Here is a 16781-nt window from a genome sequence, read left to right as displayed (position 1 = left end):
TGTTTTTAATTGTACCCTCTAACTTGATTTGTGAATGGATAGCTATAACCTGGCATAAAATACCTATATACTGTGTCTACAATTAACATAATAATACTTGATAATTTACATGTGAATATTCACTTGAATGTGCAATCAACGGAAGCATGTCGTCAGACATCCAGATTGAAGTGTTCTAACTAGGCCCTAAAGCCAGCTGACATCTGGGCTGTTTGGTAGCAACCTACATATGTTTTCCCACTATTCTCCACTGCACAACCACCATTATGGTAGGCATATCTAGCTCAAAATATGCAGCCTGTTGAGAGGTTGGCAAATAGAAATGACATTATAAAAAGTTCCAGTAATTTTCCTTAAATTGGTTTTGCTTTATTCAATTACAGGCAGGGCAGTGAGAGGTGGCGGGGGTTAAATACATTCTCAATCTGGGACAGGAAGGGAAGAGTAGCAAACCAGGTAAACATGGACAAGACATCATTGAATGATTTATCGGTCAACATAGATTATTGTCAGAATTGATTACTCATTTCTGTGTCATAGATTTTTCTCACTAAATAGATTCATTTTTCCCTCCATACATTTGTACTTTTTCTATATATGTCAATATTGATATAGATTTGTAATATACCTGTTATCATAGTCATTTTCTATGTTATTCTATTTTCATTTAATCTTTTTTATAATAAAAAAACGAAAACAAAGACAGGAAACAAGACATCTGCATTTAAATAATGACAAATAAGACACTGCTGTACATGTCATGGTGAAAAGGGAATGTGACATCTTCCTATGGTGGTGCTGATATAGCCTACACTGGGCCATGACCCACTGCAGCAAAGCTATTTCACACTGGTTGTTCAACACTGTGCTGGCAAAGTAGAGACTGCTGTGAGAGCATGGATTTGTGTGGTGTCAAACTGTAATCTGGCCACAGAGTGAGGCCTGTTGAGTGATACCACAGCAAGGCCATTGCTAAAAGAGTACAGCTTCTATAGGTCACCACAGTGACCCCTTCAGAATGGCTGTATTGTATCAGAGGTCACTGTAATGACCCCACTTCCTATTATAGAGTCTGTTTCTCTGCCATCACCATGGCAGCTAATGGAGGCTGGCTGAGGGGAGAATGGCTCATAATAATGGCTGGAACAGAGTGAATGGAATCAAACACATAGACCATGTGTTTGATACCATTCCACAAATTCCGCTCCAGCTATTACCACGAGCCATTACCCCAATGAAGGTGGCACCAATCTCCTGTGATGTTGACACCCAGTACTTTTTCACTTGGACAGAGATATCTTCCCAGAGATATACCCTTATTTTGAGAGTCGGCTGAAATTCACCAGCCTTACCCAGCAACTGAAAGCCGAACTCATAGAAAGCAAACCAAACTGTTACAAGAGTAATAATAACGATAATAATACCACCAATAATAGTAAGAAACAACAGTAATAAATAATGTAGTATGTTTGATCCAACCAATACAACTGATATGAAATATGTTTGCCACATGTTTTAGTAAAATGTAGAGAAAGTGGGCACTACAACCTGTACAGTTCAACCTCAATATGCTTGATATGAACCAGTTTAAAGGGAACCAAAGACTTAGAAGTCATTGACATAATTGTGTACCTCAGCAAGACCCCTTTAAGAGGAACAATCTCCTACAGTGCATCTCATGTTTTTTATAGCATAATTGGCTTGGTACAAACACTTGGAGAGGGACGTGTTTTGGGAGATATGTGCCATGGCAGTGTTGTAGGGATAGCTTCCTCATCCTCTCCAGGGTGGTTTAACACAGTTTGAACGGGAATAGACTGATTGGATATTAAAGGGAGCGATACCAAAATGTATCTTCTCCCTCTCAGAGTTAAACTTGAAACCTGTATCTTTGTTTTGTGAAAGTGTACATTTTGCAGTATTTCACAAAAAAACAATATCACACCTTATAAATACATTTGGCAATACATTTTTGGGCAAATTGTGCATTTTAATGTGTGCGAGATGGTTCGTATGTTAGTAAGAGTTGCTGACTGACGAGTGATTTCTGTCAATAAAAATGAATACTACATTCCTCATGCTATAAAAGACAACCAAAGACCAAAAACCACATTCTTAACATTTGTCACAATCACTGTTTTAAGACACATCAATACTCTATGATCTACACTCCTTCTCTTCCACACTGTCATTTCCTGATAGACCTGAGAAACAAACCATAATGTCTTCTCTCTCTCCTCTCTGTTGTTCAGCATCTGTGTCTGTTTTTTTTACTTTCCTGATATTAAAGATGAATAAGCTTTAGGCACTGATGAGGGAGGATGGTAAGTTAATTGTGGTCATGTGCCAATGAAAACCCCACCTAGTGTCTAACTCCTCCCTCCCCCTGCTCAGTTGTCTCCCATTTGATAAAGTCACGTCACTGCAGGGCTGTAATGCTACCATGTGTTGATGTGAGATAGTGTGTGTTGGAATGACAGTCAGTGGTGAGGCTATTTACCCCAAAGCAGAACAGGCCCCTGGCATGCAGACAGAGATTCAAATGTATTATTACAATAGTAGTGAAAATGCTTTACACAGCTTTTGACACCTGAAAATGGAACAATAGTTTTTCATCTCAGTCTTAATCATTTGGTCTGTCATGTCTTTGTAAGGTACTGTAACAGCATAGCAGATTGCATTCCATCACATGCATGTTCAGTGATACTTTATCAGAGAGATGCAGCAACGGAATAAGGAAAGAGGAGAGAGAAAGAGTCATAAAGGGACTGAGTGGGCCACTATACCATAGACACCAGTGCGTTTTCTTCAGGGTAGGGACAGGGAGTGGAGGTTCGTAGTGAGTGCGTGGGAAGAGGTGCTCCGTCGGCGGGAGAGAGGTCATTGAGCTCACCAGAGGAAGAGAGAGGGAATGAGGGTGAGAGGGAGATGCCAGAGGAAGGGTCAGCAGATCCAGCAAAGGTACGCGGGGGCTTGGGGACCAGGTTAGGCTCCATTGTGTCCCGAGCCAGAAGCTGTGTATCGTCCCCCTTCTGTCCTTCCACTGGCCCCTCTCCCTGACCATATGACCCCCGACCGGACTCAGACTCCCCGTCAGACAACTCCAGAGGCGGTGAGCCACTGCCATCCAGCCTGAAGAGAGAGTCAAGGTACTGTGCAAACTCCAGCACTGCCTGACTAGGGTTGCCGTTGGACAGCTGGGCTGGAGGACTGGATGGCTGTGACTCACCTGTCTCTGTTTCCCATCCTTCTGCCTCTACTCCGTCCTCCTCCCCATGGCTGATCCGTGGGTTGAGGGGAGCATTAGGGGTGCTGCCTGGGCTGTAAATGTCAGGCATTTGATGGCAAGGGGCAGCACAAGGCAATTTTTGTGTGAAAGGCTGACCTATGACACTCTGGGCCAGTGGTGCTGGGGAGTGGTGGCTGCTATAGCGCGGGGTGGAAGGGGAGAGGCGCATGGGGTAGTCTGGGGTGGAGCCGGATCCCAGAGGAGTGAAGTAAGGTCCTGCCTCTCCCAGCTCGTGCTCTGGGGTGGCCTGGTAGAGGCAGTCAGCAGCCAGCAGCTCAGTGCGGGAGCTGAGAGAGGGGTTCTCCTCAGGGATAGGTGCATTCAGTTGGAAGGGAAGGCACCCCAGCATTGGCGAGCCCCTGAGTGCAGCTGAGGAACGTCGGGAGTCCAGGCTGTAGAGGGACTCAGCGTCTGACAGGCTCTCCATCATGGCCAAGGGTGCGTGGCGGTCCCTCAGCTCCACGGTAAGGCGCTCCCTGGCCCCCTGCAGAACCACTGACACTGAGGGAGGGGGGCACTCTGCAAATCCATCCAGTGATATCTCAGAGCGAGCACAGGAACTGAAAGGGAAAGAGGAGCGCAAAATAAAAGGGGGGAGATTAGAGAGGAGGGAGGGTGTGGTAACAGATTCACCAAATAGAGGAATATATGTTTTTTTTTTTTATATGTGTCAGAGTAACAAGTGAAATTATTTAATGAAATCAAAATAGGATAGAATGAAGGCAGAAATGGTAAGGCGTCAAGTAAGAAAAAAGTAGAATACAGTAGGAATAATAAGATGGATGTGAGTAAGGGAGGTATTATAGAGAGTAGAGATGATAGAGGAGAGGGGTTGGAGCACAGAGGGGTAAGAGAGAGGGATAAAGGTTAGGGTTACACTTCACAAATCACTACCAGTAGACTAAACTACTTCTGTTCTACAGGGGCTAAACCAGAGGGGGGCGAGGGGGGAACTGTACTACCATACGTTGCCACTGATCTTGAGTCAGACCAATGACTGTGGGTCAGAGTGAGGAGCGTGCATGGGAGAAAGGTACAGTGGCAGAGTTAATGCTGTCATGCTTTACTTATCTGAACACATAGAAGAACAAACTTTGAAGGACTAAGTACATTCTTGCAGACTCTTTGCACATATCATACATTCAACGGCCAAAATAAAGGAAACACCAACAAAGTGTCTTAATAGGGTGTAGGAACAGCTTCAATGCACCGTGGTATAGATTCTACACGTGACTGGAACTCTATTGGAGGGATGCAACAATCAATTTCATGCTCATCCACCATTCAGTGGATAGGGGTATTGTCATCCTATGGGGGCAGAGCCATGGTAGCTAAAATGTAAAAAAATAAGCCTGCCCAGCATTTTTAGACATGACCCTAAGCATGATGGGATGTTAATTGCTTAATTGACTCAGGAACCACATGTGTGGAAGCACCTGCTTTCAGTATACTTTGTATCCTTCATTTACTCAAGTGTTTCCATTATTTGGGCAGTTACCTGTACACATGCATGAGATTGATTATACACAGTCAGTCATAAATGTTTCCAGTCTCTGCCCAGACCCTCCCAAAGCTCCACCCATATCCCAGTGGACTAACCGAACACTGCTGTTCCTGCGGTGTTGTGTGGTTGGGGTGGGTTGTTGGGAGGCAGGAGGCGGGGCGGCTGCCATGAAGATGGTCTCTGGGTTCAGGTCCACCTCGGTTGGGCTCGCCATTACCTTAGCAGCTGAAAGCAGGGCTGTCTTCCCTTTGTTATAGTTCTCCAGCACCTGTCAATAACACGATAGGAGGAGCAGTCAATTTACTGCTACCAGCATTGTAGACATTATTGACTGATTTGGAGGCTCTGGAAGGACTGAAGAAGGAGGGAGAGCAGTAACAGTGAACTAAGGTGATCAGTAAGGAGAATTTAAGTGCTGTAGAACTGGAATTGCCTGTAATATGTAATTGACATCAGCAAGAACAATGGATTGACAGGTAGGCTAGTACAGGAAAAAGTGAATGTTAAGATTATTGAAAACAAGGCATTGAGACGAGTCAACACTGTGTCAAGTGAAGGGAAAGATGAAGGTCAGAAACACTAAGTCCATCCACCCTCATTTGTTTAAGCATGGTACTTGAATACTGAACAAACCTGGATAGCACAGGCAAACACCAAACCTGAGTAGAAACCAAAGTCATGGACTATACCCCTGGATACAAATCTCAGACTTTCATCTTACATGTTGCTGCACAAGTAGTCCATACAATGTAGGCCTACTCAGATGTATGTGTGGTGTGTACACCCTAAGTAGGTTAATCATCTAAACTGATGAAAAAGATAAGGAGAGCAGAGAGAGCACAGACAACGGTTACTACACACTCATGGTAATCCCATCACCACACAGAGAGCACAGACAACGGTTACTACACACTCATGGTAATCCCATCACCACACAGAGAGCACAGACAACAGTAACTACACTCATGGTAATCCCATCACCACAGACAACAGTTACTACACACTCATGGTAATCCCATCACCACACAGAGAGCACAGACAACAGTTACTACACACTCATGGTAATCCCATCACCACACAGAGAGCACAGACAACAGTTACTACACACTCATGGTAATCCCATCACCACACAGAGAGCACAGACAACAGTTACTACACACTCATGGTAATCCCATCACCACACAGAGCACAGACAACAGTTACTACACACTCATGGTAATCCCATCACCACACAGAGAGCACAGACAACAGTTACTACACACTCATGGTAATCACGTCACCACACATATAGAGCACAGACAACAGTTACTACACTCATGGTAATCCCATCACCACACAGAGAGCACAGACAACAGTTACTACACACTCATGGTAATCACGTCACCACACAGAGAGAGCACAGACAACAGTAACTACACTCATGGTAATCACGTCACCACACAGGTAAATATGTTATTTGTCTTTAATGAGTTAAAACAAAAAAAAGCATTATTCAAAAACATACAATATCATTAATAAATATGAAAACATGTGGATCACAAGCCATGCATTTTTTTTAAACACATTGTGACATGGAATACAACATTTCAATATGAAAATGACAAATGGCTATAATGAAACATGAAAATAAATTATAATGGGAGTTAACATTGAACAAACATGCATGGTATTGGTATGAAAGCTATGTGTAACAGGAAGAGATGGACAAAGAGGAATGTGAGTAAAAACAGTCAGCTAATGATGGCTGTCAATCAGCTTATAAAAAACTAAATGAAGTACAGTACTTTTCTGGATATAACTATAGCACATACTGAGAACCAGGCGAAAGATCAATAAGGCAGGAAGCAGCATGACCTTAATATTTCCATAGCAACAACAATAGAAAAAGGCACATCCCCAACACCCCAGCAGCACCATAGGGGACATAATCAGAAACAAAGCCACCAAGATCAAATACTGTAAAACACATCAACCAGTAGGTGCATCTCCAACAGTGCTCAGAGTGCTTTCCCACAGCACAGAACAGTACCAGGGAAGAACTGTTCTGCCTCCATGACCAGTGCTTGATTTGGACTGAAATAGGTACTGGCACTCATTTTGAGTGCTGGTACTGTTTACATTTAGGTGCTTGATCTAGGAAAAGGAGCTCAAGCAGTAGAAAATGTGAGGTGCAGGTATTCAGCTCTGGTGAGCTCCTGCCCAAGTCAAGCACTGACCATGACTAATAGACCAGCACGTCCTCCCTCTTTGTTTACGAACCCATTGAGATACATTAGGTCAATTTATCTTTTGACTAATTATATCAATGAATTGAGCATAAACGAGGGCTAGCTCAGTGCTCCATCTCACTAATATAAAGTGAACTGGTCTGAATGGTGGGAGGTTATGTCAGGCTAGTCAATCTGTACAAGTAGTCATCACTGTCAGGTAACAGGCTACTCTAATTTAAAACCAGACCATTAGAATCTATTTGATGTGACCACACGGTCTACAGTAGCCTGGTTGCCGGTCTGTTTGTGCCATGATGCCAACTGTGGGGGAATCAGAGGACTCAGAAAAGCTTCGCACATCCTCCTTACTCAGGACACCTTGAGCTGCCAATTTGTAACAGCAGGAGGCCACAAGGAATAATGAAGAGGGGGTTAGTGTTGGAGAAATGGAACCATGGAAAGCTCACTGCATCTAGAGAAAAGCGTGCATTAGTTAGTAAGTAGGTGGTTTCTCAATCTGAACAATTTGAAGCTAAAGCAAAGAGCAAGACAGGGTTTGTAAGACTGAAGAGGCAGAGGAGGAATGTGAGCTGGAAAGGAGGCAGAGACTAACGTTAAACCAGAAGATTTGGGATAGGTAGTGGGAGGGTGGTGGATGGTGTATTTGAAGAGTCTACTTGGGTAGATGAAGGGGTATTGGATAGTACAGGTTCAGAGGGGCTTGGTGAAAGGGTACACCTGTAAGAGGAGGGGGTCTGTCTGTCATGATTGTGGGGGAAAGGGTAGGTCTGTTTGGGGGGTACTTGATGCTTGAGGAAAAGAGAGTGGGTGTGACAGAGGTGTAGAGAACAAGTCCGTTTCCTGAGTAGAGGGGTCATTCGATAATTGGGAAACGGCGGGTTGGTCTATGTGGGAGACGGCGGGTTGGTCTATGTGGGAGACGGCGGGTTGGTCTATGTGGGAGACGGCGGGTTGGTCTATGTGGGAGACGGCGGGTTGGTCTATGTGGGAGACGGCGGGTTGGTCTATGTGGGAGACGGCGGGTTGGTCTATGTGGGAGATGGCGGGTTGGTCTATGTGGGAGACGGCGGGTTGGTCTATGTGGGAGACGGCGGGTTGGTCTATGTGGGAGACGGCGGGTTGGTCTATGTGGGAGACGGCGGGTTGGTCTATTTGGGGGGAGGTATTTGATGGTTCAGTGGGGGAAAGACTACCTATAAGAGGAGGGGTAGATGGCAGCTCTATTTTGGGGGTAGAGGCACAATCTGAAAGAGAACAGGGAGAGGAAATGTCTTTGTGGGTATCAGAATATGTATTTGAAAGAGGAGAGAAACAGTGTGGGTCTTTCTTGGTATCAGAAGAGCTATTTGAAAGAGGAGAGGTAGAGTGTGAGTATTTGTGGGGGTTAGAGGTGGTATCTGAAAGAGGAGAGGTAGAGAGTGAGTCTTTGTGGGCGTTAGAGGAGGTATCTGAAAGCAGAGGTGTAGAGGGCAGCTCTGTTTCAGAGGTTATGACCACAACAGTGCTGGCTGGTTGGCCCTCATCCTCCATTGGCTCTGCACCTGCCTGCTCAGAACTGAGACCAAATGGTTCCAGTACCTGCAGAAACATCATAAGTATCACACAGACATACAAACACACCACTGCAGTTTCAATCACACAACACCATGCTTACACCAATACCCAACACACAGCATACACACTCCAACACCAATGCAGTTCCATCAGAGTAACCTCAGTATAGCATAAGCATGTAGTGTCTGTGGAGCAGCCCAGACAGAACATTCAGCACACCGTCAGTGAACAGCACCCTTCTCCAGCTACAGCACAAGAAAACATGAGGTTAGTTCTAACTATTCATTGAAAACATACAATTGTTAGGAAAGCTTTTACAGACAGAAACCCACAAACACATTCATACATACAGTTGAAGTCGGAAGTTTACATTACACTTAGGTTGGAGTCATTAAAACTCGTTTTTCAACCACTCCACAAATGTCTTGTTAACAAACAATAGTTTTGGCAAGTCGGATAGGACATCTACTTTGTGCATGACAAGTAATTTTTCCAACAATTGTTTACAGACAGATTATTTAACTGAGGTAGTCACCTGCAATGCATTTCAATTAACAGGTGTGCCTTGTTAACAGTTAATTTTGGGAATTTCTTTCCTTCTTAATGCCTAGTTAAATGAAGGTTAAATAAAAAAATATTTAAAAAATGCGTTTGAGCCAGTCAGTTGTGTTGGGACAAGGTAGGGGTGGTATACAGAGGACAGTCCTATATGGTAAAAGACCAAGTTATTATGGCAAGAACAGCTCAAATAAGCAAAGATAAATGACAGTCCATCATTACTTTAAGACATGAAGGTCAATCAATCCGGAAAATTTCAAGAACTTTGATAGTTACTTCAAGTGCAGTCGCGAAAACCATCAAACGCTATGATGAACCTGGTTCTCATGAGTACCGCCACGGGAAAGGAAGACCCAGAGTTACCTCTGCCGCAGAGGATAAGTTCATTAGAGTTACCAGCCTCAAATTTCCGCCCCAAATACAGTTGAAGTCGGAAGTTTACATACGCTTAGGTTGGAGTCATTAAAACTCGTTTTCAACCACTCCACAAATTTCTTGTTAACAAACTATAGTTTTGGCAAGTCGGTTAGGACATCTACTTTGTGCATGACAAGTCATTTTTCCAAAAATAGTTTACAGACAGATTATTTATTTTACATACACTAAGTTGACCATGCCTTTAAAGAGCTTGGAAAATTCCAGAAAATTATGTCATGGCTTTAGAAGCTTCTGATAGGCTAATTGACGTAATTTGAGTCAATTGGAGGTGTAAATGTGGATGTATTTCAAGGCCTACCTTCAAACTCAGCGCCTCTTTGCTTGACATCATGGAGAAATCAAAAGAAATCAGCAATGACCTCAGAAAAAATAATTGTAGACTTCCACAAGTCTGGTTCATCCTTGGGAGAAATTTCCAAACGCCTGAAGGTGCCACCTTCAGCTGTACAAACATTAGTACGCAAGTATAAACACCATGGGACCACGCAGCTGTCACACCACTCAGGAAGGAGACACCTTCTGTCTCCTAGAGATGACGTACTTTGTTGTGAAAAGTGCAAATCAATCCCAGAACAACAGCAAAGGACCTTGTGAAGATGCTGGAGGAAACGGGTACAAAAGTATCTATATCCACAGTAAAACGAGTCCTATATCGACATAACCTGAAAGGCTGCTCAGCAAGGAAGAAGCCACTGCTCCAAAACGTCCGTAAAAAAGTCAGACTACGGTTTGCGACTGCACACGGGGACAAAGATCGTACTTTTTGGAGAAATGTCCTCTGGTCTGATGAAACAAAAATAGAACTGTTTGTCCATAATGACCATCGTTATGTTTGGAGGAAAAAGGGGGAGGCTTGCAAGCCGAAGAACAACATCCCAACCGGTAAGCACGGGGGTGGCAGCATCATGGTGTGGGGGTGCTTTTCTGCAGGAGGGGCTGGTGCATTTCACAAAATAGTTGGCATCATGAGGCAGAAAAATTATGTGGATATATTGAAGCAACATCTCAAGAGATCAGTCAGGAAGTTTAAGCTTGGTCGCAAATGGGTCTTCCAAATTGACAATGACCCCAAGCATACTTCCAAAGTTGTGCAAAATGGCTTAAGGACAACAAAGTCAAGGTATTGGAGTGGCCATCACAAAGCCCTGACCTCAATCCTATAGAAAATGTGTGGGCAGAACTGAAAAAGCGTGTGAGCAAGGAGGCCTACAAACCTGACTCAGTTACACCAGCACTGTCAGGAGGAAGGGGGTAAAATTCACCCAACTTATTGTGGGAAGCTTGTGGAAGGCTACCCAAAACGTTTGACCCAAATTAAATTTAAAGGCAATGCTACCAAATACTAATTGAGTGTATGTAAACTTCTGACCCACTGGGAATGTGATGAAAGAAATAAAAGCTGAAATAAATCATTGTCTCTATTATTATTATTCTGACATTTCACATTCTTAAAATAAAGTGGTGATCCTAACTGACCTAAGACAGGAAATTTTTACTAGGATTAAATGTCAGGAATTGTGAAAAACTGAGATTAAATGTATTTGGCTAAGGTGTATGTATACTTCCGACTTCAACTGTAGACCATTCATCCAGTGTCATCACCTGCCAACTCAGTGTATGAATGAGGTTTGGTTAATTGATACTTCCCTCAGTGCATTTCACCAGCGCTCCGCTACCTTATTCTGCCACCTTCCCCAACAGAGCATCTGACCAGGACCCCTACACTCTCATTTTATCTACAGGAAACCTCCACCCATCCAACACACAAAGGAAACCCAGACAGACATGGACAGTGTATCTATTATATTCACAGACCTTGTTAAGTCCCTCCATCACCATGTGAGGCATGTGCTCGTTTAGCATGGCAGGGGAGATGATGACCTCGTTGAAAGACTTGTTATCCCCCCAGAGAGCTGAGTAGGTGGGCTCCTCCTGTCCACAGCTACACACAGAGAGGGGCATGCTAAATTATATACGCAGCAAAATGATGTATGCATGCACATTTATACCAAAAGTAATGTCTGCGTAAAGCCAGTCTTTTCACTAGTACAGTTTCTATCCAATTAGCATAAAACATGTCACACTAGATGTGTACTAAACTGATTGGTAGTATACACTGTCCTCACCCACTTGGACGAAAGGAATGCATGTGAGGATGCTGTTCATCAACTACAATACCGCTAAGCTCACCACAAAGCTCTCAGCCTTGGGACTGAACTCCTCCCTATGCAACTGGATGCTGGACTTCCTGACGGGCTGCCCCCAGGTGGTGAAGGTAGGCAACATCACCTCCTTCACACTGATCCTTAACACAGGAGCCACACAAGGGGGTCCTCAGTCCCCTACTGTACTCCCTGTATACCCAAGACTGGGTGGCCTCACACAGTCCCAACTCCCTCATCAAGTTCACTGACGACACAACAGCATTAGGCCTTAGTCCCAAACATGACAAGACGGTCTACAGAGAGGAGGTAGGGATTCTTACGGCATGGTGCCAGGTAAACAACCTCTCACTCAACGTCAGCAAAACAAAGGAGCTGATTGTGGACTTCAGGAGGAACCAGGCTGGGCATGCTCCCATCCTCATCAACAGGACCCTGGAGACGGTCCAAAAAATAAGTTAATCGGCATAAACATCTCCAAGGAATTGAAATGGTCAAACCACACGGACACCGTGGTGAAGAAGCTTCAGCGCATAAGACGGCGGGAAGGATAATTGGTATAGATCAAGAATCAGCCACCAACCTGCACACAAAAACTCATCCTCCTAAAAGTTGAAAGCATTTTACAGGACACTGCTCATCCCCTTCACTCAAAACAGATAGATATGGGGACTCTTTCATTCCAACAGCCATTAGGCTGTATAATAGATAGTCTGTTGGTCCCTCCAGTATACAGCATATTGCACTTTCACTTTAAACGTGTCGCTATAGCACATTGAATGAATTATTTTGTGTAGTTTCTGTAAAGTATTTTTAAGCACATGACCAAACAAATTTCCCCCTGGTGGGATAATAAAGTTGATCTTAATCTCTGAAGGAGGCACGACAGCAACTCTGCAACCTCAAGAGGCTGAAAAAATGTGGCCTGTCCCCGAGGGCCCTCAGTGTTCTACAGGAGCACCATCGAGAGCATACTGTTGGGCTGCATCACAGCCTGGTACGACAACTCTGCCGCCGCTGACCGCAAGGCTCTACAGAGGGTGGTACCCTCAGCCGAACGCACCATCTTGTGCACACTGCCTGCCCTCCAGGACACCTACAACACAAGGTGTCGCAGGAAGGCCAAGAAGATCATCATGGACCTCAGCCACCCGAGCCACGGCCTGTTCTCCCTGATTTCAACACTCAATATAGGAGCATCATGGTAAAAACTGACAGACTGGCCAATAGCTTCCAACCCCAGATCATCAGGCTGCTGAGTAGCCACCAATAGGCTACTTGCTACCTGCTCCCCCTGTCCCTCTCCTGCCCCCAGACTCACTTCACTTCTCTTTGACCTGCATTGTTGGTCAGAGGATTCCACAGTACCCTGAAATGACATCTGTGACCCTGTCAATGTGACTAATAAACTTTCTTGTGCCATCATCGTAATGCCAGGGCTCTTACCATGTCTCTGAGGGGTGGTTGTGGACCACGTGGATGACCTTGCCCGGGGGGTAGAGAGGGGTGGAGGCTGACAGGGCGATGCTGAGATCACTGGGGTGCAGCCAGAGACGGGTGCTGGGGGGCACAGGGGCTGTCTGGGGCTGGGGGCCGTCGTCCACAGGCAGCTCGGACTTAGGAATGCACTTAGTTCCCCCTGCAATGATCCTCCACTGGCAGGGAGATATCAGCAGTTACAACCTATACTGATAGCGGTTAGTGCACAGTGTTGATGCTTCCTTTCTGTAGAATATACAGAGTTTGATCACACACACACAGTTTGCTATCTAATTAGAAAGACATGCGCTACCTTTGGCTTGTCGCTCTTCTGTAAGACTTCCAGCAGGTGGCGCCGAAACCCCTCCAACTGAGAGAGACCAATCCTATGAGAGACAAACAGGAGAGAAATGAGTACAGCTGTACATCATGACATACGATACTTGAAATAGGTGGGGTTTCTACATAGATGACATACCTTGGGACAAGGTCCTTTCCCAAAACAACAGAGGTGACAAACTCTTTGGAGTATTCCATGGCATCCTCACTGTAGAAACAAAACGATGAGGAGAGTCAAATCAAATGTTATTGGTCACACACATATTTAGCAGATGTTACTGCGGGTGTAGCAAAATGCTTGTCAGAGACACAAAAAGAGAAAGAGGATGTGAAAAAAGGAAGAGCGGGTCAGAAAAACTAAGTGTTTGTCTAGTAAGAGTGTGATGTGTACTCTTTCCCTCCGTCACCACTGAAACTGTTGCTGCTGAATTTCCAGCCAGACGTTTTCCACACACACAAATCACGAGTCTGATCTCATTCCAGCTAAATAATTCAACATCTCTCCACAGCAAACGTCGATGTGTAGAGGCATCAAGGCCCGCAATGAGTTGCCCTTCGATAAAAAGCACCCAAAATAGACAGCGGTGTCATAAAAGGGATTGGGATCTAATCAATATCAATAGATGAGATCAGAGACAAACATGCTAGATCACGAGTCACGACTGACAAACATGCTAGATCACCAGTCACGACTGACAAACATGCTAGATCACGAGTCACGACTGACAAATATGAAGAAAAAAGATCTCAGCACAGAAAACACTGGTGTATACAGAGATGATGCTTCTGAGTTCCCTGCTTTATAATCTAGAAACTGGAGGACTTGACAAAAGGCCTCTACCTCATCTGATCAGCACAGATAATCTAGAACCAGTTCAAACCACAAATGACCTTCTCAGAACAGCACTGGACTGGCAGAGCACTGGAACATGTCATATGTTCACACAACCTCTTCCATCATGATTTACATTGCAAATCCAGTTATAGGGGACTGGCTGCTTTAGAGGTTATTTAGCTTTGCCACAAGGCAAAAAGAAACAAGCCCCACAATAGAGCCTAATATCTACTGAAAGACACAAGCCCCATAATAGAGCCTAATATCTACAGAAAGACACAAGCCCCATAATAGAGCTTAATATCTACTGAAAGCCACAAGCCCCATAATAGAGCCTAATATCTATTGAAAGCCACAAGCCCCATAATAGAGCCTAATATCTACTGAAAGCCACAAGCCCCATAATAGAGCCTAATATCTACTGAAAGCCACAAGCCCCATACGAGCCTAATATCTACTGAAAGCCACAAGCCCCATAATAGAGCCTAATATCTACTGAAAGCCACAAGCCCCATACGAGCCTAATATCTACTGAAAGACACAAGCCCCATAATAGAGCTTAATATCTACTGAAAGACACAAGCCCCACAATAGAGCTTAATATCTACTGAAAGCCACAAGCCCCATAATAGAGCTTAATATCTACTGAAAGCCACAAGCCCCATAATAGAGCTTAATATCTACTGAAAGCCACAAGCCCCATAATAGAGCTCAATATCTACTGAAAGCCACAAGCCCCATAATAGAGCCTAATATCTACTGAAAGCCACAAGCCCCATAATAGAGCCTAATATCTACTGAAAGCCACAAGCCCCATAATAGAGCCTAATATCTACTGAAAGCCACAAGCCCCATAATAGAGCCTAATATCTACTGAAAGACACAAGCCCCGTAATAGAGCCTAATATCTACTGAAAGATACAAGCCCCATAATAGAGCCTAATATCTACTGAAAGAAACAAGCCCCACAATAGAGCCTAATATCTACTGAAAGAAACAAGCCCCATAATAGAGCCTAATATCTACTGAAAGACACACATGGACATGTTACACAGTGATCTTATGACTGTTGAAGGTGAGACGTTTCAGTGTGCGTGTTTAGTGTACTATTGGTAATTTAGTTCCCAATGCAATTCCAGCCTATACAAGCAATGGGATATGGATGTCTGATGCAAAGTTCTCTTGATCCGAGTAGGTCTTGGTGCTTTCTGTCCTGTTGCAATAGCTACAAGCAATGGGCCGAGCAACTACATCTACCATATAGTTTGATGACATGATGAAGGACATAGTTACCTCAGAAGGCCACCTGGTGGAGAGTAGGAGTAGCACTGCAGTGTGGGGTACTGGGGGCGGAGCAGGAAGGACAGAATGGCTGCAGTACCGGCACCAAGGGAGTGTCCCACTATCACCAGCCCGTAGTGCATGGTTCCCTTACCCTGAGAAAAACATTCGGATTAGACTTGTATACACACACTCTACTAATGCTCTGTTCCTATGAAAGTGTTAGTTATGCAAACCTATTACATTTCAACCAATATACACAAATCATTTCTACCACACAGATATATTCACATATCACTCATGTACCAAATCTCTTCCAAAGGCTTGTGACAAGATCATTTCCTGCTCCAGTTTCTTCTTAATGTACTCTGCTGAGTAAACCATCCCCTGAGAGAGGAAGAGAAGGAGGGAGGGAAAAGGGGAGAGAGAGAGGCAGACTAACATTCATTTTTTCTTCGCTTCAGCATCTTTATTAAATAATTTTAATATCCACTCATTTTACATCTATAAATCATTCCACTTTTGAGAAGTGAAATGGCCCCTGTGCTTTGGGAGCACATTGGACCAATATCTCTTGGGGATAGTTTGTAACAAAGGGCGAAGAGACACCCAAAGGAACCTCTGATTTGACTAGGTCTGGCTGGGTGAATGCATTCTTACCTTGTGGCCCAGCCAGTTTCCGTGCTGCTCCTCCACTGGCAGACGCTCAGAGTCCCCTGTGAGATCAGTCAGGGCATCCTAACACACACACACACACACACACACACACACACACACACACACACACGTTATGATACTACTACATGCACTTAAAGAGATTCTCTGGTACTTTTGTAAACTTTTTAGCCACTAGTTCTGAAAGTAGCACTCACGAGCCAAAAGTGGTCCTTGAAAACTGCGTACTACTTCACATGTGCAGATATGTGCGCCATATCATTGCTCTCGGTCTCCCGGCACCCTCATTGGATTACACTGGGCAGGCCTATGCTAGCTGTCACTCAGCGGCAGGAAGCCTAGCGGTTAGAGCGTTGGGACAGTAACCGAAAGGTTGCTTGTTCGAATCCCCGAGTTGGCAACGTGGAAAAATCTGCCGTTCTGCCCTTGATCAAGG

The 16781-nt window shown here is 44.4% G+C and overlaps 1 protein-coding gene across 3 annotated transcripts in view; it reads right to left on the bottom strand.

The window, feature by feature from the left end:
- Window positions 1-344: 344 nt before the first annotated feature.
- Window positions 345-16781, bottom strand: part of LOC129854393 (diacylglycerol lipase-alpha-like) — a 39460-nt gene continuing 23023 nt past the window's right edge. For 2 of the 3 annotated variants that reach the window (XM_055921370.1, XM_055921371.1), the window contains 9 exons: window positions 16331-16408; window positions 15977-16057; window positions 15683-15825; window positions 13694-13762; window positions 13529-13601; window positions 13183-13391; window positions 11390-11516; window positions 4889-5061; window positions 345-3849 (listed from right to left, as the gene is read on the bottom strand). In XM_055921370.1, the coding sequence (XP_055777345.1) occupies window positions 2781-3849; window positions 4889-5061; window positions 11390-11516; window positions 13183-13391; window positions 13529-13601; window positions 13694-13762; window positions 15683-15825; window positions 15977-16057; window positions 16331-16408 (2022 nt within the window). In that variant the 3' untranslated portion in view covers window positions 345-2780. Of the gene's footprint in view, window positions 3850-4888; window positions 5062-5092; window positions 8603-11389; window positions 11517-13182; window positions 13392-13528; window positions 13602-13693; window positions 13763-15682; window positions 15826-15976; window positions 16058-16330; window positions 16409-16781 lie in introns of those variants that run through there. The other variant, XM_055921372.1, reaches the window with a different exon arrangement.

The sequence above is a fragment of the Salvelinus fontinalis genome, chromosome 4, assembly GCF_029448725.1.
Source record: "Salvelinus fontinalis isolate EN_2023a chromosome 4, ASM2944872v1, whole genome shotgun sequence".
In the NCBI taxonomy this organism is placed as follows: Eukaryota; Metazoa; Chordata; class Actinopteri; order Salmoniformes; family Salmonidae; genus Salvelinus; species Salvelinus fontinalis.
Note: the sequence above shows the minus strand (reverse complement) of the source record. Positions and strands in the feature narration are given on the sequence as shown.